Source organism: Diabrotica virgifera, chromosome 2 (genome assembly GCF_917563875.1).
Source record: "Diabrotica virgifera virgifera chromosome 2, PGI_DIABVI_V3a".
Classification (NCBI taxonomy): Eukaryota; Metazoa; Arthropoda; class Insecta; order Coleoptera; family Chrysomelidae; genus Diabrotica; species Diabrotica virgifera.
In genome coordinates this window covers 180,161,550-180,184,927 of record NC_065444.1, presented here as the reverse complement: position 1 = coordinate 180,184,927, position 23,378 = coordinate 180,161,550, and the positions used below count along the sequence as shown (strand labels likewise).

General features: G+C 31.0%; 1 protein-coding gene across 2 annotated transcripts in view; it reads right to left on the bottom strand.

Moving 5' to 3' along the window:
* The window catches only part of LOC114335848 (telomere-associated protein RIF1-like), a 102,263-nt gene that overhangs the window by 52,628 nt on the left and 26,257 nt on the right, over window positions 1-23,378 (bottom strand). For both annotated transcript variants that reach the window (XM_050642958.1, XM_050642959.1), the window contains exons 4-7: window positions 21,960-22,070; window positions 13,346-13,497; window positions 4,990-5,275; window positions 2,255-2,435 (exon numbers count right to left, since the gene is read on the bottom strand). In XM_050642958.1, coding sequence (XP_050498915.1) covers window positions 2,255-2,435; window positions 4,990-5,275; window positions 13,346-13,497; window positions 21,960-22,070 — 730 coding nt within the window. The remainder of the gene's footprint in view (window positions 1-2,254; window positions 2,436-4,989; window positions 5,276-13,345; window positions 13,498-21,959; window positions 22,071-23,378) is intronic.

Sequence of the window (23,378 nt, the reverse complement as noted above, 5' to 3'; positions counted from 1 at the left end):
TATAGATGTCCATACTACTCAAAAAATTTGGTTTCGGCCTGGAGGGGGATGTGTCACGAGAAAAATCTTATTTCTCTGGACTAAAAATAAATATGATTGAAGACGATAATTGCAAACATTGCGGAAAGCAGGGTGATCTTGATCATATCTTTTTTGAATGTACTAAGTTTCAACAGCATTCAAACTCTCTCTATAAAAATTTAATCAAACTTGATATGCATGCACCATTCAATATCCAGTCTCTGCTGGCTACAGGCTCACAACAAATATACAATATCATTATAGATTTCATGTCAGATACACACACGGTCCTATAAGATTTGTACGCGGGCATGATATTTTTTATGATTTCAGTTCAGATTTGCATCCTTTTTCATCATAAATGTTACATCACTTTATCAGAGATCCATTATTGTTTTTATTGTATTATTATTGTATTGTATTATTTATTATTGTATTACTATATTGTTTCTGTTTAATTTTGTATTAGGGATAGGATTGTATATTCTTTATTGCAACTGGCTGAATGACTAATGTATATGCCATTAAATAAATAAAAAAAACACACGACCCATATTCTCGTTTAAAAAAATAATCGATTACGTCATCACGCCCAGATGGATGACGTCACTAGTATGATAGTCTCTCGCCCCATCGTGCGTCAAAGTGTTCTACATCACAGAACCGACGTATAGGATTTTTCACCTCCGTCAAAAGGTCCACCAAGCTGAAGTGACGTCGAGAAATTAGCGTTGAATTGGAGCCTCGCCTCCCTAAGGATTCTACGCATTTGTCTATGTGCCCGTAAGTGCGGATAAACTCCGCAAAAGCACAAGTTTAGTTGTATATAATCAGGCCTGATGTTTGTATATAGCTTCGTTTTTCGTCTAAGTGTTCCCCAAACAGAACAGACGAAAGGGTTGGTGGTTTTAACAGAAGTCTCACCTTCAAATGCTTCCACCGTTTCAGGGTAGCTGTGCAGCGTATATGCAGCCCTAGCCTGCATCTGCATAGTTTTGTTAGATCTTATGTTAGAAAATCATAATTTAAAAATCGAATAACTTTTGTATTTTACATTTTTTTCTCATTCTGTCAATAACGCAGTACAGAGGGGTCAAAATATAGTGAATAACCCTGTACAACAGGGCATATTTTTTTGATAAATGTATACCTCTGCATACCTCTGTGTATACCTCTAATCTGGGAAAATTCGAATGTTTAAGTATTATCTTATCATATTTATATTAGTATTAACTCACAAGTATTATAAGTCCATTTCCAATGGGAAAAACGGTTTTTCAAGCTCACTAAGTCTTACATCATGTCAGATATCATATTTGGCCTTAGGTACATCAGACACTAGGTGTCAATATCTTTGAAACTCATGTTTAGTGATCAAAATTGGTTAAACCGTTTAGAAGTTATCGAACTCCAAAAGTATAATCTATTTAACAATTATCGCCGAAATGGTCTAGTGGTTACGACGCTAAACTTTATCGGACAATTCGAGTTTATTTGCCATCCATCTCAATATATATATTTTTTAATCTATTCCGAATAGAAAAAAATCTAGTGTACATTTGATGGACACAAAGAATTATGTACCTATATAGAAAAAAAATATTGGGATGGCTAGGATATGAACTCGGATTGCCCTATCACAAGTTTGGTGTCGTAACCACTAGACCATTTGGGCGATAATGCGACAAATGCGACCAGTTATAACGTGTAATCGAGAAGCATTACATTCAAGTGCAGACATTTCATTTAAACATTTATAACAAAAACTTTGAATATCTCCTGATACAAGAATAAAAAGAACCGCTAAAAGCGGTAAAAATGAGTTACTCACACAATATTCCAGCTACAAGCGATCTGATATGAATATTACGTGGCGCAAAAATGTATTGTTATTTTGATGGAAAATAAAATATAGTTTTATTTTGACAGATTTTTACAAAGTATTTGCTAAATTTGCAGTAAAACGTGCCACAAAAGAATACCTTCGATAAAGTCTGCAGTTTGAGGCTCTTTTGTGGCGCGTTTTACTTCAAATTTAGCAAATGCTATGGAAAAACCTTTCAAAAAATACATTTTGGCGCCACGTAATATTCATATCAGTTCTTTTGTAGATGTAATATTGTGTGCGTCACTCATTTTTACCGCGTTTAATGGTTTTTTATTCTTGTTATGTTATACACAGCAAGTTATTTCTAATATTTTTAGAGTATAAGTAAAAAATCATTTATCTTACCGAATTCTTTGCCAAACTTAGTTTCAAACTGAGATATTACATTCAACAAGGATGTAATGTTTGAAGAAAGAAGAGGGTTGTTTTTAAAATCTTTTTCTAGGTCTTTTATAATCTCAACTTTTTTAACATCTGATTCAAAAGTCAGCTTTCTGTAAAGTTTCATCCAGTTAATTGTTATTTGCTGAAACGGAAAAGATTGTTTAACGAAATAATCTCAACAAAGCAAGGGTCTAAGAGGCTACATCAGCGCGTCATCAATATTTTTTTTTTAAAAGTTCTGCGAACTTTGAACAGTGTGCCAACAGTGCGTCGATAGTAAGACAGTGACACTATAATATCAAAAACGAAGACAGAATATTATGATAACAATAATTATTATACTCATAGGCGCGCTAAATGCTGCCAAATCAGTCAAGTTCGATTTCTTGTTATCGATACCTAATTGATTTTTAGTAATTCCAATGGGACACAAAATCTAGGCATGGAATAAAAAGGTTTATTTGAAGAAAGTGTATTTTTTAGATCTTAATGGCGGTACAGACTCGTTTTTGTAATATTTTATTTAATTATAGAGTAATTTCCACATACTAACATATTTCTCAAATTGTAGGCTATTGATTATGTTCAAAATAAGAGGGCTAAAAGGAACTGCAACGTTAACGGGATTTTATTGTCTCATATGGTCAATAGACCTCTAAATTTGAAAAAACCGCGGAGTGCTACCATTTAAATGGGTGCGTTTTTGAGAAAGGGGTGAATTAGTCCCTAGGCACAAGGTGAATTATGGTGAGTTCTATGCACTTTTGGTACAAACACGTCTACAGGAAAATTGTTCCAGGTTAAATCTACTATCGAAATATCACATTCTTAAGTGAAAAATATTTTTTTTACAAAAATATATTCAAAAGAAAAGCAAGAAAAAAACACGAAGGAGGGCAATTTTGTTTTTTGCCCCATAACTTTTTTCCACAGGGATATAGGTATAGGCATTACTTCAGCGAAAAATAACTTCCATCCTTCCTTTTGAAAATACATTTTGGTAAAAGTCTCTAGGATTCACATTTTCCGAAATAGGATTTTTCAAAGTTCGCCGCTCACAGCATTTTTTGGGCAATTTTCCCCATTATTTCGCAAACATTGTTCTGTAATCTTTTTCTACGCATTTCTAGGTATATGCAATGGTACATTTAGTAGAAAGAAGTTAATTGCCTTTAAAATGGTCTATTGTATAAGGATATATGACTTTTTTTAAGCAAGTTATGCTTTTTCAAGGTTTTATACTTTTAATGATTTTTGACATTTTTAATAATTATGTTTTAAATTTCTCAATATGACTTTTTTCTTATACATTTAGGTATATACATTGTAGAATAAAAAAAGCTTATTTTCTTTACTTTAAAATGGTGTATCGCAAGAATTTCTAGGACTATTTTTAAACAAGACATCCGTAGGATATCTAAGGGTATCCAGATTTTGAGAAAAATTTTAATTTTTTAATTTTTTTCAACATATATTTTTTGCATATTATAACATTATTTTTTTAATTCCAAATAACTTTTCTTAATAACACTTTTCGATATTGTGAAATATAGGTACTTTACTCTTGAGCGAAATCCATATTTTTAAACACCTCGTACACTATTGATAAAATTTTATATCTGATGATTGCATCTTAGGTTTTAGACTATGCAGAGCATTTTATAAAGGATATTTTTTTTCACAAAGTTAATAATAAAAAAGTTTTCCATATGGTTCCAACTTAGTGGGACCTATTGCATGTGTATATGTCACATTTTGAAAAAGCATATCTTGTTTAAAAATAGCCCTAGAACTTTTTACAACATACCATTTTAAAGAAAAGAAAATCTTTATTTTTATGGTACAATCTATATACCTAAATATACAAGAAAAAAAGTTATAATGAGAAATTTAAAAATAATCGTAAAATATATCAAAAATCATTAAAAGTATAAAACTATGAACAACCATTATCTTGCTTAAAAATAGCCATACAGCCTTCTACATTAGACCATTTTAAAGGTAATTGACTTTTCTTCATATTAAATGACACATTACATATACCTAAAGCTACGTAGAAAAAAGTTACAGAACAATGTTTGAGAAGTAACAAGGAAAATGGGCCAAAATCGCTGTGAGTAGCGAACTTTGAAAAATCATATTTTGGATGGAAGTTTTTCTGTGGAGAAATGCCTATACCTATATCCCAGTGGAAAAAAGTTATGTGGCAAAAAACAAAATTGCTATCTTTCGTGTTTTTTTCTTGCTTTTCTTTTGAATATGCTTTTGTAAAAAAGAATGTTTTTTACTTTAAAATGTGATATTTAGATAGTAAATTTAACATGGAACAATATTCCTGTAGACGTGTTTGTACTAAAAGTGCATAGAACTCACCCTAATTTGCCCTGTGCCTAGGAACTAATTCACAACTTTCTCAAAAACGCACCCCTTTAAATGGTAGCACTCCGCGGGTTTTTCATATTTAGAGGTCCGTGGACTATATGAAACAATAAAACCCCGTTAACGTTGTGGATCCTTTCTAAAATATATAATCAATAGCCTATTGCGCTCTGTACCGGGATTCTTTACTATATTACGAATATGTGTGCCAAATATCTCGACAGATTAATATTCAAACTTAACGCTGCAATCTTGGAACCCGTTTTCCGCGCGCTGATGGTACCTCTTAATAAAAATCAATTTCATGATTTACTTACTTTTTTCTCTTGTAAATCCACATAATGCAGATAATGAGAAGGCCATAAAAAAAATTCTTTGAATTTAGTAAACTGAGTTAACCTTTCTACAGAAAAGTCAGTTGTTAACTCATGGGCCACCAATGTCCAAATTTTAGAAAAATTAGTTGAATTGCATTCTTCTATTGGTAGTGAAACTAAACAATCTAACAGTGTTTCAATCATCTTTATCTTCTTTTCTTCTAAAATTACGGTGGAGAAAGAATGAGCTAATAGCTGCTTGAAATAATTTTGGGCTTCGTCAGACCTACGGAAAATAACGAATTTTTTATATTACATAGTTTTAAACACAAGCAAATTCCCCCAACAAAAAAAAGCTGAAAAAATCTTATACCTAGTTATTTAAAAATACTAAAAGGTATTATCCTGGCCTGGATCCCGCGTACCAAAAAATTTTTATTAATAGCAAGCTGAAAATTTGTTAATGACTTCATGGTGTCTAGTCGGACAAACTTTGATATACGGGAACACTGGAACAGGGGAAGTTTTAACTGTGGAACAGGTTACAGATTTAGAACGTCAGACTACGAAAACGTCCCATGGATTTTGTCGGACAGAACTTCCAACTGATTTGTTACCCTGTCATTACACTCTCATGAAAAAATCAGACTGCTGTTTATCACCAACATAATTCCTGTAATTTGACATGTTCTACGTGTCGGACTTATTAAAATGTTTAACATATTTATCGGACAAACATTTTTTCATATATTATACACTCACGGACAAAAATACTGCATACATGTTTTGAAATTAACGTGTAAAATAAAATAGTTTGAGATAGCCCCAGTGTCACAGAAGTAGGATTTCTTTTCCGAATGCGATGTTTTAAAGTATCACATAAATGGAATAATCGGATTTAAATTGGTGGCCAGTATAATTTTTAATTTAATGTCATCAAGATAAGTATTCACTATTTTACCGACATGAAGACCTGCGTTATGATGCATTAACACGAATTTGTTATCCAATATGGCTGGCAAATGGCAAAACATAATCTTCTAAAATAGTTTTAATGTACATGTCAGCTGTCATTTACCCAATCACCCCCACAAGTTCGGTATACTGAATTCGCTCTATCGAGATTCACTTTGACACTGACGTTAGTAATTTCTTTTTTGGGAAGTTCAGTTGTCACACGTGACTGGAAATTACTACACAACCAAACATACCCGCTCACAGCCAATATTATTAATAGTAAACAGACATAAAAATAACATAAACCTTACGCCAAACAATAATTATTTATTTACACCATTATAATGTATTGATAACAAATGAGAAAATTATTTATTGTACAAAATAAAAACATTTTGTAGAAATAAAACTCCACAAAATTTTATGAGATTAGTGGACACTCCCACTATTTCTAATAATTCTTCCTTTTTTAATGAAAGATTAAGTTGATTTTAGCAGTTAATAGTGTGAGGTAGGAATTTTTGTGTTGTATGTTTCCTCTTCCGAATGTGTCAAAGTGAATCTCGGTAGAGCGAATTCAGTATATCTCCTTTCCAAGAAATACCACTCCATAACACTATGCCACCACCACCAAAATTAACGGTCTGTATGAGGTTTCATCTGGTATATCGTTCATCAGATGGAAGCAAGATTGACAAAACTTCGTCTACAGACGAGTTGGCGAATAGTTGTATCAGTTGTAACAGTTGTATCAGAATCAGTTGTACACCTTATACAGAGCGTTAGTTATGGTGGCGGCGGCATAGTGCTATGAAACGATATTGCTTTAAAAGGACATACCGAACACGTGAAGGTGATTAGGCGAGTGCCAACTGACATATACTGAAAACATTTTAGAATATCATGTTTTGCCATTTGCAGGCCGCATTGGATATGACATATTGGCGCTAATGCACGTCTTTATGTCGCTAGATTATTGAATACTTACCTTGATGAGAATCAATTTAAAAATTATATTGGCCAGTATATAGCCCAGATTAGATTTAAATCCGATTATAGGATTTATATGACACTTTAAAACATCGTATTCGGAAACGAAATCCTATTCCTATAATATTGGGGGCTAAGGATAGCAGCACAAAGAATTTCATTTCATACGCATATGCAATGTTTTTCTCCGTGAGTATATAAAGTTTGGTATTGAATAAACTTAAAAACTAGTTTTCACAACTGTAAACTTGTCAGGATGACAAGTTTCACAATTAAAATCACGTTCCATAATTAAAACTTTCCCTGTTCCAGAGTTCCCATACATCAAAGTTTGTTCGACGAGTATTTTTGTTACACCCTGTATATATGTATATATAAAGAATGGGCCATAGCTTAACCTTAGATGCCTGAACTTAAAATACGTCTATTTAAGCTAACTTACCTTAGTACAAAAGTTAAACTTTTATTTATTCTTGAATATTTTCTAACAGGCATGGGATAATAACACCAAATTTGGTAAACGAGGGTTTTTTTTGACGAGAAATCTAAATTCGCCACCAAAAATGATGTATGGCTCAGAGGGCGCCACATACGCCTTCCATCGCTCATTAAATAGGTTCAAATTTTTTTTATTACCCACTCTACATACTTTTTGAATTAAACTTTTATTCTCTTAATATTTTTACTTAAAAAAGGTATACTACATTCATCTCGTTAAACTCAACCGTTTTTGAGATAAACACATTTTAAATCTGCGAGGCTAACATAATTTTTTGCATCATTGTAGTTACACCCGAAAAATAACGTAAAACCGTTGATTGATATTCGCGTTGTGCAAGTACTTGGAAGGGATACGCGAAACGATCGTGCGCGAATAGCGGAGAAATATTGCAACTTTCTTAAATAATTAACGTCAATTGAAATTGTCAAATTGACGTACATTTCATAACTACTGTCATTTAAGGACAAAAATTATATATTGCTCCACGATATTGATATGATAATATGCAATTATTTTATAAAGGTAAATTTAATTAATTTTATTTTGCTTGCAGTACTGCATTTTAATAACTAATTTTATTTACTACATACAATTGTTTATGTTTGAATAACATAACCTAAATCTTATTTTTTCTTCTTATTATTTTTTTTTGACTATGGTCTTGACAATTATCCAGTAACCAGGACCATATGATTGGCCAATATAATTAAAAGTGCGAATAAAAGTGCAGAGCGTAGAAACCAGGTGTCGCTTTTCCGAACTTGCACTGTCCCAATAGGGGTTGAATATAGGGGTATATTTATCAATCAACGGTAAAACCATAAAAATTTACAAAAACGTATCGCAAATTTCTTCAAATGGAATTTGCGATGCAATGACAAATATGAGAACTGGCACAATGATTATGGTTTCATTGGTTTCATAACAATAGTATGGTTTATTTTTCGGGTCTAACTGCAATGATTTATTATGCACAAAAATATGTTGTATCGCAGATTTAAGTTTTTTTTAGAGTTTGATTTTAAAGTTTAGCGAGATGAATGTAGTATACCTTTTTTAAGTAAAAATATATAGAGAATAAAAATTTTACAGAGGGGGGAATAAAAAAAACTAACGTATTAAATGAGCACTGAAAGATGTATGTGGCGAAAGACGTATCTGGGTAATACATAATTTTTGGTGGCGAATTTAGATTTCTCATCCCAAAAAACCCCCCGCTTACCAAATTTCGTGTTGTTATCCCATGCCAGTCAGGAAATATTCAAGAATAAATAAAATACAAGTTTAACTTTGACACCCGGTATTTAAGTAATTATCAACTTTTGTACTAAGGTAAGTTAGCTTAAATCGACCCATTTTAACCTCAGAAATCTAAGGTTAAGCTATGGCCCATTCTTTACTAAACACCCTGTATAATTCAACGAGCATGTAATGATAGCCATTACATGCGAGTAGAATGCGATACTTTTTCTACGACCTTTTTTATTTTTATTAGTAGAAAAATATACTTTTATCGACTACTCTTGATTACAATTAAAATTTACAAAAATAAATGTTGTTCGCCAATTGCACATGACTGAATAATTGATTGTCTACTATTAGGAGGTGTATTCGCTGTGTGCAAGTACTTGGACGGGATACGAGAAACGAACGTGTGTGTGAAGTGGCGAAACTTTGTATTATTTTTAGCACACTTCATAAGGACTATCATTGACGAAAATGGAACGTCGCAAATGGTGTATTGTAAAAATATAACAAGAAATAGTCAATTCAAGTTCTATTCGTTTCCGAAAAATTATAAGCACAAATTAATACAAATAGGAAAATGAACTTCTCTCATAATAAAGAAGAAGTAATATAACCTAAATTTTGCATTTTAATATTGCCCAATAGGCACTATGTAATGCTCCAAAATATAGATATGATGTGCAATTTTAAAGTGAATTTAATTAATTGTATTTCACTGTGGATATGAATGCAATAATTGTAATCCTAAATGTTTTAGACAAGGCTAAAACGGCGGGTTCGTTGGAAAAATATTCCCATGAGATTTTTTTGCATAATTACATTCGTGAAACATCCCACAATAAGGTTCAAGAAGTCGCCCACGTGAAAAGTGGGCCAAATTTTTTTTAACAATTTTTTTTAATCAAATTGCAAAAATCAATATTTTTGGTTCGGACAATTTTTTTGTAGGTTTTTTGGACCATTCTGGATAAAAAAGGTCTCTTATAATTTTACTCTAAAGTTGGTTGTTTTCGAGTTATAAGCAATTTAAAATTGAAAAAACGAAAAATGGCGATTTTCAAGGCTTAATAACTCGTTTAAAAGTTATTATTATGAAAGTTAGAAAGTGACTAAATCAAAGTTTAATGCCCCCCCCCCCCTACAAGATCCCGAAGAAGTTTTTGTCATTATTATATTACTAAACTGTTATTTTTAAGTAATAATATTGAGCGCCATGCACGTGGTAGCCGGCCATAAATGCTGAGTGCGATAGAGATGCCACTCCGGCAGTCCAATTGTGCATCTTACTTGCACTCACATTTACGGCCGTGCATGGCGCTCAATATTATTACTTAAAAATAACAGCTGAGTAATAAAATAATGACAAAAATTTCTTCGGTATCTTGTAGGGGGGCATTAAACTTTGATTTAGTCATTTTCTGACTTTCATAATAATAACTTTTAAACGAGTTATGAAGCCTTGAAAATCGCCATTTTTCGTTTTTTTCAATTATAAATTGCTTATAACTCGAAAACGATCAACTTTAGAGAAAAATTATAGGAGCCGTTTTTTATTCAGAATGGTCCAAAAAAATTGTCTGGGCCAAAAATATTGATTTTTGCAATTTAATTAAAAAAAAATGTTAAAAAAAATTTGGCCCACTTCTCACGTGGGCGACTCCTTGAACCTTATTCTGGGATGTCTCACGAATGTAATTATGCAAAAAAATCTCATGGGAATATTTTTCCCAACGAACCCGCCGTTTTCGTCTTGTCTATTTACGTTTATGATAAACATTATATTTAACGTTTATGTAAACATTCATAACATGTAACATTCATTAAATGTTCAAATGATGAAATTTAAATGTAAAAAATATACTCACCCATTGTTACAGTTAAAAATCCTTTAAAAATTTTGCAACGTTAATTATTGATATAAATCAATAATTATTGTATTACCTAAATAAGCAAGTTTTATATAGGACTAATATATTAAAAGTGCTAAAAATTGATGACAGTCTCTTTCGACCTTAATATCTGTCACATAATTATATCACTTGGCATGCATCACTTGATTAATTAAACCCTGAGTGAGTAATGGGTGAATAATGAAAATAGTGAATAATGAGAATGTTATTAAACGGTCGTAGAAAGATAATATTTTTTGGATACAAAATGTTCCTTATACATTTTAGAGAAAAATGGTTGAAATAAACGTTGCAGATTATAAAAAGTTCTTTAATTTGGAAAGTTTCCTATTAAGGGAGAAGTCTACTGTGACAAGAGAAAAAACAGGCCGATTTTCCGGATTTTTTTCTAACAAAATATGGCTCGTACATTAAATTAAATTAAACCGTCATCTTTATTATACACTGGGATGCAAAATTAACCAGACACCTTAAAAATGGGTCATTTTTATGTCTCGAATTTCCTAAATCTGTTGTCCGATTTAAGTGATTTTTTTAATATATTACAGTCTTATTCTTTAGCAATATCACTGTAATAGTATTGTTGCTAAACAGTTAAATTTTCATTGTATACCAATGTATCAATCAAACTGTGTTTTTTTTCTCAAAGTTCGCATCACCCTGTGGAATATTCTAGCATTTATAAAATACTGAAATTAAAATCCTACTATAGCCTTATGTTCTCTCAACATTCTGTTTTTTGATTCATTAGCTTATGTTGGATAATAAAAAAGTTAGGTACGTTAACAACTAGCCAGGTTTTTCATCAATACAGCGTGTTTTTAAATAACAATTGGAAAACTTTAAGGGGTAATTCTGCATGAAAAAATAATGACAGTTTGCTTTATCAACGACATGTCTGCAAATGCTTCGTTTCCGAGATAGGGAGTGTTGAATGTTTTCTTACAAACTGACGATTTATTTATTGCTTTAAAACCGGTTGAGGTATGCAAATGAAATTTCGTGGGTTTTAAGAAGTAGTTATTGCACATTTTTTGACATAAAATTAAGAATTTAATATTCACAATTGGCGCGCATACGGGTAATATGAGGACTTATATTACCCGTATGCGCGCCAATGGTGAATATTAAATTCTTACTTGTATGTCAAAAAATGTACAATAACTACGTCTTAACGCCCATCAAATTTCATTTGCATATCTCAACTCATTTTTAAGCAATAAATAAATCGTCAGTTTGTAAGAAAAATTTCAACACCCTCTATCTCAGAAATGAAGCATTTGCGGACATAGGTTTATAAAGCAAACTGTCATATTTGTCTATTTTGTCTATACTGTCTATTTTTTCATGTAGAATTACTCCTTAAAGTTTGTCGCACTTATTTAGAAACACCCTGTATTGATAAAGAACATGGCTAGTTGTTAAATTTCCTGACTTTTTTATGGTCCTACTTAAGCGAATGAATCGAAAAACAGAATGTTGAGAAAACATAAGGCTATAGTTGTTTAGCTTTAGTTTTTTTTAAATTTACCTGTTTAGCCACAATATTATTACAGTGATATTGATAAAGAATAAGGCTATAACATATTAAAAATCACTTAAATCGGACAACAAGTTTAGGAAATTCCAGACATCAAAAATGACCCATTTTTAAGGTGTCTGATTAATTTTGCACCCCAGTGTATATTCAGTAAGTGTACAAAAATTTTTAAGTCGAAATATTCAAAATTGCCGTCGTGGCACTCCTTCACGGGTTCGTTTTTTTTTTAGGTGCCCAAACGGTGTACATGAAATCTCACGTCTGGGTGATCTGAAACAAAAAACAAAATGGTTATCATCTACATAGTATTGACTCTCGTCTGACGGAGGATTTTGTCGATAAAAAATTTTGGCGCCGAAAAAAAATTCTTGAAATTTTGCCCAAATTTGATGTTATTATTGTTTATAACAATAAACAAAAAACGATATCAAAAAAAATCTCCGTCAGACGAGAGTCAATACTATGTAGATGATAAGCATATTTTGTTTTTTGTTTCAGATCACCCAGACGTGAGATTTCATGTACACCGTTTGGGCACCTAAAAAAACGGACCTGCGCTTGAAGGAGTGCCACAATTCGACTTGAATTTTTTTTACAAATACTGAATATATAATAAAGATAACGATTTAATTTAATTTAATGTACGAGTCATCTCTTGTTGGAAAAAACCCGGAAAATCGGCCTGTTTTTTCCCTTGTCACAGTAGATTTTCCCCTTAAAATACATAAACAACTGACCGAGATAATGGCAGAAACCCCTTATTTTTGCAGTAATTTATAAATGATATAACTTTGTTTTTTGCATAATGCCATATGTTAACATTTGTATTAAGAACAGATTTCAATCCTCTGCAAATGGTTTCGCATGACTTTTTATGTAAAATAATTAGGGATTATAATAATAATATATATTTATATATTATTAACGACGTCCGAGGTGGAGGTCAAAACGTCAATAAAATCATTTTTTCAAGTTAAATTGTGGCTTATTTCCCAATTACAATAGTTAATTACATAAATGCCACAAAGAAATAGCTTCAGAACAATAATCGGGGAAGCAGAAATTCAACAGTTTCGAATTTCCCACTGTTTCTTATGGCCCGTTTTACGATTCACCACCCAGTATAGTATCACTCAGTATATTTTAATTATGTAAGAAATGAGTTTAAAGTGATTACATTCAATTAACTAATACTCAAACGAAACTTACTCGATGTTTGCTTCAAAGAAAATTGTGACCAGTTGTTTTAAAAGTTGCGAAATAGAATCGTGTAACATATCTTTATTGAATTCCATCAACGAAGTAAAGATTAGGGTAATGAGGCTTTTGTAGTAACTGGAGTCTTTCGAGTCTTTAGAGAGCTGAAAAAAAAATAGTAAAAAATAGTAAGTTAAATAAGTAGAAATTTAAAGTGAATTAGGAAAATAAATTATTTTTATAAATTTTGACAATTATTTAAAACTATGGCTACAACAGGTATTTGCTTGTGTCTTCTGCTTGTAGTGCCTATGCCGTTTCGGATGTTGGCGACCAGCATGGCAATCTGTTGTAAGTATTTAATGTCTGTTGTCTGGTTAAGAGCGTAGGCGCAAATATTTTACGGCTATCCCTACTTTTTCTTTCTTTACACGGCAAATTACGTGTAGTAAAATTCTTACTGGTATGGAGATGTAAACATTAGTTGACAATTATATTGTCATCATTAACATAGAGATGGGCATAATCGCTTAAATTATTAATCCAGTTAATTAATAGGATTATTTTTTCACTAACTATGTATTCACTGATTACAATAATTTATATACTATGCAATATAAAGTAATATGTAATAGAAAAATATAATAGAAAAAAGCGAAGAAGTGATACAGTGAGTTAAATAATATATTGATACTATGGAACACTTAGATAAATATTTAATAACAAAAGACTTGGATTACAGAATCTACCCTGGTGTATTATGTGCTTGGATATTCCATAAATAATAAACAATAAAAAAACTTATTAATTTCATGTCTCAAATCAATCTTGAATCAATTATTTATCAAATACACTTTCAATATTATTTAATAAACAACTCAAAATATTCCTGAAGCCCTGTCAAATATTTAGTAGCCTTAAAAAATGTTTAAGTTTTTAATCTAATAGCACATAAAATGATATTTAAAATACTATTTTATATCCTACCAGATTAAAAACAATAGAAAACCTTCTCTGGTAACACCATCCGAGGCTTCTAAAAATGCAAGTCATGCGGATTCTGAGACTATAGGAAGATGAGGGAGTTATATGTACTATAACTTATAATTCACGTTCCATCTGCTCAGTAGTCCAGAAAGCCACTGCGCATGCGCATCCGCTAGGAAAAATATTCTGATTCGGATTTTTTGCACAATCTTACTCAAAAAGGACTCCTTTTAACAAATTTGCATGTTGCCAGGACCAAAAGGTGGTCAAAAATTTTTTAAACGTTTTTTTTTTGTTTTTTTCCTAAAATTATTTTTTTTGCATGGAAAAAAGTTTTTTTAGGTTTTTTGGGCCATTCCAAACAGAAAAGGTCTTTAGTGACTTTTCGCTAAAAATGATAGTTTTTCACATATAAGCGATTAAAAATTGAAAAATTGCGAAATCGGCCATTTTTAACCCTCAAAAACTATGTGAAAAACTGAAAATTTGAATGTTGCCAAGGTAGTAGATATTCTTTAAACATCGATTGATGAAATCCCGAAGAGTTTTTTGCAATACAATATTCAAAACTCCTTTGTTTTTTAATTGCTGATCAAGCGTGCGCGACACTATTTTCCACCGACAGTATGGTGCAAATGAAAGGAATAAATTTGTTATTTCGTAAACCGGCGACTTTAAGGAAAAATCCCGAAACAGGTCGATTTTATTTTTAAGTTATGATATTGCGGCATATATGGTATACTATTAAGTTTTGAACTGAATTTAACGTCGTGTCGTGTCATCTCCCACAATACAAAATCAACTGACTAACTGGCGATGAAACGGACGGCGATGAAGCGGATGACGATGAAATGGACTGGCGATGAACCGGCGGCATCGAAACGGCGGCGATGAACCGGCGGCGCTGAAACGTTCCATTCCGTGTTTTGTTCGTTTCTTGCAAGGAAACTAAAGCAAAAGGTATTAATATGACTGGGTTTTATGGAAATTTGCTGGTTTTGGAGGAATTAGATAGAACAGTATTAAATTAGAAATATAATAATTGAGAATGTTCACAACGTGAATTATCAACTCAATGAAAGATGTAAGATCTGGAAAAATTAGTATAAAACAGGGAAAATTATGTACCAGCTATTTTATTGGTGGACATGCTGGAATCAAATCTTAAGATTTCATATATTAGTAATATAGCTATGCAAAGTCCGCAGAAAGTGTGCTATTTGGTTTATAAACAAATTAGCGCTCCGAAATCTTTTTTTCAATTATTGCTCTGTAACTCAGAAGATTTTAACGTTAAACCAAAAACACTCACATAAAAATTCACTGTAAAACTTTGTGACATAAATCTTTTTTGTTATGAGTGTCTTGAAGATATGAAAATTTGTATGTACAAAGAGGACCGGAATAAAAAAGTAATGGTTCAAAGATTAAAATCCTGTTGTTTATAACTCTGTCGCAAATGCCGGTCAAATTTGACCGGTTATACCTGGAACCACTCAATTCGATTTTTTTTCTTCGAAGAAGAAGCCGTGCCCTTTTCAACAGCGTTAACTTAATTTAATTTAATCTGATATTTTCTGAGGGGTTCCATTTGTTTATAAGCCAAAAAATTGTTTCTTTATAACATTCCTGAGACCGCTCAAATAGCCCAATTTCAATTCTGTAAAGTACGTTGAATACAGTTGAGTCCGCGAATCTTTACCCGTGCGTCATCATTTGAGTATGCTTTAAGTTGATTTCGTATGCTTTAAATGATGACGTACGGGTAAAGATTAGCGGAGTCAACTGTAGGTATAGTGCTTTTTTATACGAAAATCATAGTTATTTTGGTGTATCATAATCTTTCTGGTTATTATTTCGACCGAAATTTTTAATTAACATTTTAATTATTGCTAAACTATTAGTTAGATTGTCGCCGGTCTCCTGATATAAAAAATATTTCATGTCACCAATTTATTTAATTATTGATAATAAATAATTACTTTCCTAAAATTTTAATTGAAAATTAAAGATTTTTTTGGGAAAACTCGGATTTTCCGAGTATAATTTTTGTTGAAGGAAATCTGAAAAAAAAATAACTTTGTGAAGAACGAAATTGCGGTGAAATTTTATTTGAGTGTTTTTGGTTTAAAAGAAAAATCTTAGAAGTTACAGAGCACTAATTGAAAAAAAAGAAGATTTAGGAGTGCTAATTTGTTTCTAAATAAAATAACACATTTTCTGCGGACTTACGGTCATACCCCATATTAGTAATATATGCAATCTTAAGATTCGATTTTAGCAATAAAATAACAGGTAAATACCTTTTTCCAAAATGACATTTTTTCGATCATTTGCCCAGACTATCAACAAACGTTGCGGTGGTTGCATAGCCAATAAATCCAATAAACAGGAGGACCAACCCAAATTCTGAGCAGTGTCAAAATGATAACGTTAATATCCCCAGTTGGAACTAATATCGAAATGAATAAGAATCGCTATAAATTGCGACTGTCATGGCGGAGTCGAAATTAAATTGCGACATCGAAATGAATTAGAATCAGCCCCTGCTAGAAAAAAATTAAGTTTTTAACCTAATAGCACATAAAATAATATTTAAAATACCATTTTATATCCTACCAGATTAAAAACAATAGAAAACCTTCTCTGGTAACACCATCCGAGGCTTCTAAAAATGCAAGACATGCGTATTCTGAGACTATAGGAAGATGAGGGAATTTAACTATTTATAATTCACGTCCCACCTGCTCAGGCGGTAAATTGAAAATGTTTATTCGTTTTTAATTTAGTAGCCTTGTTTTTCACTGTCTTGTCACCACATTCTGTTCGACTGAATACATTGTTTGACAAAGATAGCGAATGTTCGATTCACCACGGACATGGTGTTCATTTTTTTCGAATCTTGGAAAAACTAATAAATATTTTTGAAAAATTTAAACGCGCAGGGAAAGATTACATCATTACCAAGGGTAGAAAGTCCCTTAAAATAAACAAAAAGTTTCTTTTAGCGAGATATTTGAAATTAAAAATCATACTCAATTGTCTCTTCTTTAAATTCTTTATTCGTTTATTCTAAATTCGTTTAAATTTGGAACGAAATTTTGCGCCTACGCTCTTAACAGTTTTTTTTAATAAATCAAGTGTACTTTGAATAAAAAGAAAATATGACTTTTTGTATATTTCGGTAGATGTAAATTACAGATTCAATGATATTTACCTATAAAATATGTTTTTGGAACTATTTTTGCTATAAAATTAAAATAAACTAATTATAATAATAAAGATTTCTGTGCATAATGGGTAAGTTATCATACTGCCCTTTAGAAAAACCCTCTTCGGTCATTAAAAAAAAATTGTCTTAACAAAAACACTAAAATATTATGAAATATATTATAGCAACTATCTAAAGATTTATAAAACTGAGACACACCATAAGTTGATTACAGCAAGTAAACGAATAACAAACGTAATGAATTAATAGCACGGCCTCAAACATTATAATGATATGACGTCACGCCGAATGAGGACGCGTTTTGGGCCGGCTGCTATAATTTGAATTTTCTCTCGATTTTAATCGTCTTAGGACCAAACGAAAGCCAAAAAAACTTTTTTTCTTTGATATATATTTTAAAATATGTTCTGTTGTGATTTATAGCATTTTTTTCAAATTTAAAATTTTTTGCAAGTTCCCTATTTATTGTATTTATAATACAGAAAAGGTTGCGATTGTTTACTGAGTAAAATTGAGTCGCTAAGAGGAAAAGTGGTATAACTCATGAACATTTGTTAGTGAAATGGTATTTTTCTAATTACAAAAGAACAACGAAATTAAATCATTGCAATTCAGCATCCCATATAGAAATTTCAACAAATACTTGTCAAGAATCCATCACATCTGGCTCACTAAAGCACGGTTTCCGAAAGGATGATCATCTCAAAAATTATGTAATCGACGATTAACAATAGAATAAATGCGTCAGAAATGTCAATCAAACTAGTGTTAACAACAGTCGATCTCCTGACAAACGATTTATCGTTAATTAACAGCCGATTATAAGTGTTTTGAGTCTCCGAAAGGCTGATTAACCAGTTTCGCTTGTCAAACAGCGGTCGAAATGGACTGTTAGGTAATCTGAAATTATTCGTCGATTAACGGGCTGTTAAGAGTTTTTTTAGTTTTCTAATTACTGTAATTAAAAAATACCGAGAAAAAATTGTCAAATAACAGATCTATAAATAAGATAAATCATATTCAATAAAAATAAGACTCTTTTATGGAAGAAATAATTTAAGTATTTATTTAACTAACTGAACATGGACATCTCTGACATTTTTTATAGTTGATTTTATAATTTATATTTTTTTTTATTTTAAAAATGTAAGATAACAACGATGTTAGATTCATAGAGCTAATTTTTGAGAGGCCAGACCTCTAAAAAGCAGAACATAATGATTATAGGGATGTAAATAAGAGGGAAAACGTGTGAGAAATTATAACAACCAGCTTTGAAGACAACAAAACAGCCGATAAATAAATTAAAAATAGAGGGAAAACGTGTGAGAAATTATAACAACCAGCTTTGAAGACAACAAAACAGCCGATAAATAAATTAAAAATATATATAAAAAGTAAATACATTGACAAAAAATAAAAATACGAGTATAAAATATTATATTTTCATGCGTTTTATTCTTTTTGAAATTATCTAGCCTCATTTTTAAAATGCTCTCATTCAATTCTTGCTTCAAACAAAAGTAACAGTACATAAGAGGGAATGCACCTTTAGAATCTAAAGAAACAAGTTTGGATTTAGAGGTTAATATAATTGAAATTTTGAAGGATAACAGTCGATTGTGACAGTATCGATACAAAGTCGTATGTCAGATCATCGATTTACATGATCTATGATCATGTAATTTTACAATAATTGGCGTTTCAGAAACCCATCACTGGTTAACAGTCGATCAAATCTGACAGCCGATTAGATGATCGGAGATTTGAATAACGTTTCGGAAACCGGCTGTAAGTATTGCTGAGATTTTTTAATTTGTTAACATGCTAAAGCTTTCATTTACCAAAAGTTAAGTTACTATATATGCAATTATACCACTTTTCCTCTAAGCGGCTCAATTGTTAATTAAGAAAAATAATGTCCGGTTCACATTATTCCAGTGCAGCTTTCCAGTAGAGCGATGGAATGTCACTGGAATAATAATTTGAACTTGTATGGAATGAACCATTCCAGTGATCAATCCAGTCCAGTTGATTGGAATGACGGTCTATTTTTCATTGTAGCTCGCTCATTCCAGCGCCACTGAAATAGTGTGAACAGCCAATCCAGTGCTTGATAATTGCATTAAAGCATTGTCACTATAGTGTTATCAATCTTGCAGCTTTTGAGCGACTGGAATAATGTGGATGATATGATCCAGTCCAGCACTCTACTGAATTAACTCACTGGACTACGGACTGGAATAAGGTGAACCAGACATAAACTATAGTTTTAACGAAGTAACTACAGTGCACAGATTCTAAAGGTGTCAGAGGGGGATGGCGTTTATGCGTAGTATTATAGTCGGTGTATTAGAGAGAAAGTATTCGAAATAATTAAATAACAAATAATATAACATTTGAAGAAAGTATTCGAAATAATGAAATAACTAATTTTATTTATAAATTATTTTATATTTTATTTTATATTACTATAAATAGTTACTTAATACAGGGTGATTGATTATTGGGGTAAAGCTCAATAGATCCGCTATAGTAATAGATAGCAATAAAAGTTAATAACAAAAATTGTAGCCAACTTTGAGCTTCACATTTTAAAATTAATTAGAATGTTACAGGGTGTTCGATAACATCGTGGCAGACCAAACTTATGTTTTGTTAAATGCAACATCCTATATATTTTATCTTATATTCGAAATATTCTTAACTTCCCAATTACAAAAATATAAAGGTCTGTTATGTTATACAGGATATTTACAAAGTTATAGCCAATTTTCTATGAAAATCGTAACAAGTTAAGCTCCCTGTATAAATAAAAAGAAGCTCAACAGCAATGGTTTATTGATGCCATATTTTTTTATTTATTGTCAAAATTTTAAAAAATGACATTGCTAATTTTCTTTATTTGGACTACAGGGTGAGTCCAAACGCAAGTGCATTATTTTCTCAGTAATTTTAAATGGAACACCCTGTATTTTATATCACTATTGAAAAGTACCATTATCGGAATTTAATTTTTATACAACATTGCCTATGTCTAAATTTATTAGTTTTCGAGATATTTTCATTTTTTAATGGACCAGTAGCGTGGCCACAAAGATCACCAAAATTTAATAAACTGAACTGATTTTTTTGGGGTCACATTAAGAATGAAGGTTATAAAATTCCTCCAACAACAAGGGATGAGATGAAAAATAGAATACAAAGTGTATTTCGAAGTGTTAATTTACAAATGCTTCGTAGTGTAAGTAACTCATTCAGTAAACTCATTTTGAACACCTTGTAATTAAATATATAAAATATTTTACTAAAAGTAGCTTTTAATTTTTTCAAAATGTTGTATTTTGTGTTTTTTTTTTTTTGTAAAATATTTTACTGATAAATTATTTTTCGTTCTTTATTTGTTACATTGTTACATTTACATACAAAAGTAGTTTTTAATTTTTTTCAGAAAATGTTGTATTTTGTGTTTGTTTTTTTTTGGTAAAATTTATAACTAATAAATTATTGTTCTTTCTTTATTTGTTACATTTACATACAAAAGTAGTTTGTAATTGTTTCAAAAATGTTGTATGTTGTGGCTGTTTTTTTTTTTGTAAAATTTATTACTAATAAATTATTTTTTTTTTCTTAATTTGCTACATTGTTACATTGATTACCGGATTGATAATCAGTAATCCTAAATTATCAGTTTTAAAAAATTCAGTCATGGCTTGCTTAAAATTTGGAAAGATTTAGACCCCTAATTAATAATTTGCTCTGAAAAATGAAAATATCTCGAAAACTAAAAAATTTAGACATAGGGAATATTATACAAAAATTAAAGTACGTTAATGGTACTTTTCGATAGTGACATAAAATACAGGGTGTTCCATTTAAAATTACTGAGAAAATAATGTCCTTGCATTTTGACTCACCCTGTATTCGATAAAGAAAATTAGCAATATCAACCATTCTTAAAAATTTTCACAATCAACAAAATAATATGGCACCAATAAACTATTGCTGTGGTGCTTATTTTTATTTATACAGGGAGTTGAACTTGTTACGATTTTCATAGAAAATTGGTTATAACTTTGTAAATACCCTGTATAACATAACAGACTTTTATATTTTTGTAATGGGGAAGTTAAGAAGATTTTGAATATTAGATAAAATATAGGGTGTTCCATTTAAAAAACATAAGTTTGGTCTGCCACTATGTTATCGAACACCCTGTAACATCCTAATTTTAAAATGTGAAGCTCAAAGTTGGCTACAATTTTTGTTATTAACTTTTATTGCTATCTATTACTATTGCGGATCTATTGAGCTTTACCCCACTAATCAATCACCCTGTATAGTTACAAGAAAAAAATATTTAATTAATATTCTAATGTGAAAATCAAAATTAATAGAGAAACTTACCTTTATATAACCATCCAAAATATTAATAATCATATTATTGTAAATAATCTTATCCGACTCACTAGCTGACAGTATGAAGTTAAAAAGCGACTTCCACATACATCTGATAACCTGAAAATAGTTTTTAATAAATAAAAACTTGGTCCCATTAAACAATACTAGCAAAGTTATTAGTTACTTTTGATCTAATATATTTATTGGAGAATAAGTCAAAATTATAAAAGGTGTATAGTTATTAAGCAGTCCACCTCTTGGAGAAACCCTAAGCTCTGTCAATTTTTCTTTAAGCATGTCATCTTCACTTAGATCAGTTCTGGAATATTCCAGGACTATTTGGTCTCCTTTATATAAACGTCATATTGAGAGCACTGACAAAGGTCAGAAAAAATTTCTACGCTTTGTAGGCTATAAATTAGGGATTTCTTCAGAAGATATAGTGTTACGTGACATTTTAAAATTGCTTAATATACCAACATTAGAAAATCGTCGTTTAATGCTAGATTTGGTTTTTCTTTTCAAGATTGTAAACGGAATGATAGATTCGCCTCAAATTTTGCAGAGAGTAGGTCTTAGGGTTCCTCAAAGGTGCATAAGATCTAAGGACGTTTTTCACTTAGAATTCCAACAAACAAACTATTGTCTAAATAAGACGAATGTGTCAATCTGGAAATGGTTTAGAAGTAGACTTTTTTTCTAGCTCTCTGAATAGTTTTCGAAAAAAGCTGAAAAAATCTTTTTAAAATACAATGTAGGCTGTCACTGTAAACTGTCGTTTAGGTATTTATTCTATTCATTTGTCTTGTGTAAATTGTATGTAATTATTATTGAGTTCTAAAACTGTTAATATGATATGAATGATTTAATGATTATAATTATTGTAATTGGTAAACCGTAAATAAACTATTTATTTATTTATCTTTTGATCATAAATTAATGGTATACTCAGTTCACTAATCCCAGCCTAAATTGTCTAGTACTTCTAGTAATTAATATTTAGGTATATGGGTAAGTTGGACACATTATATCTAATGGTCCAATGGTAAGTTGGACTGTACCAGAATGTGGTTTCACAATAATTTTCAGATTTATTGTTTTTATCTGGGACTTCTCATTTCTTTAGTAGGTGTCGCTACAGCGTCCGATACGCGTTTTATTTTTATAATTCTGTTTAAATAGACAGCTTGTTTTTGTTTCGATTCAGAGGTGTTCATGTAGCCCCAATGAAGAGATCTGGGAGACCGAAACGGACGTATGGGGATGGTGGATCATCTCTGAACCTAAATGAAACATAAGCTGTCTTTAATTTTTCGTTTTACTCATATTTTGAGTACACGGAATCAACTTTCGTTGAAATTTCATCATTTGCCATATCTTTTTCCTCAAACTCTTCCAGCTCTCTACTCTTGAATACTTCTGCCA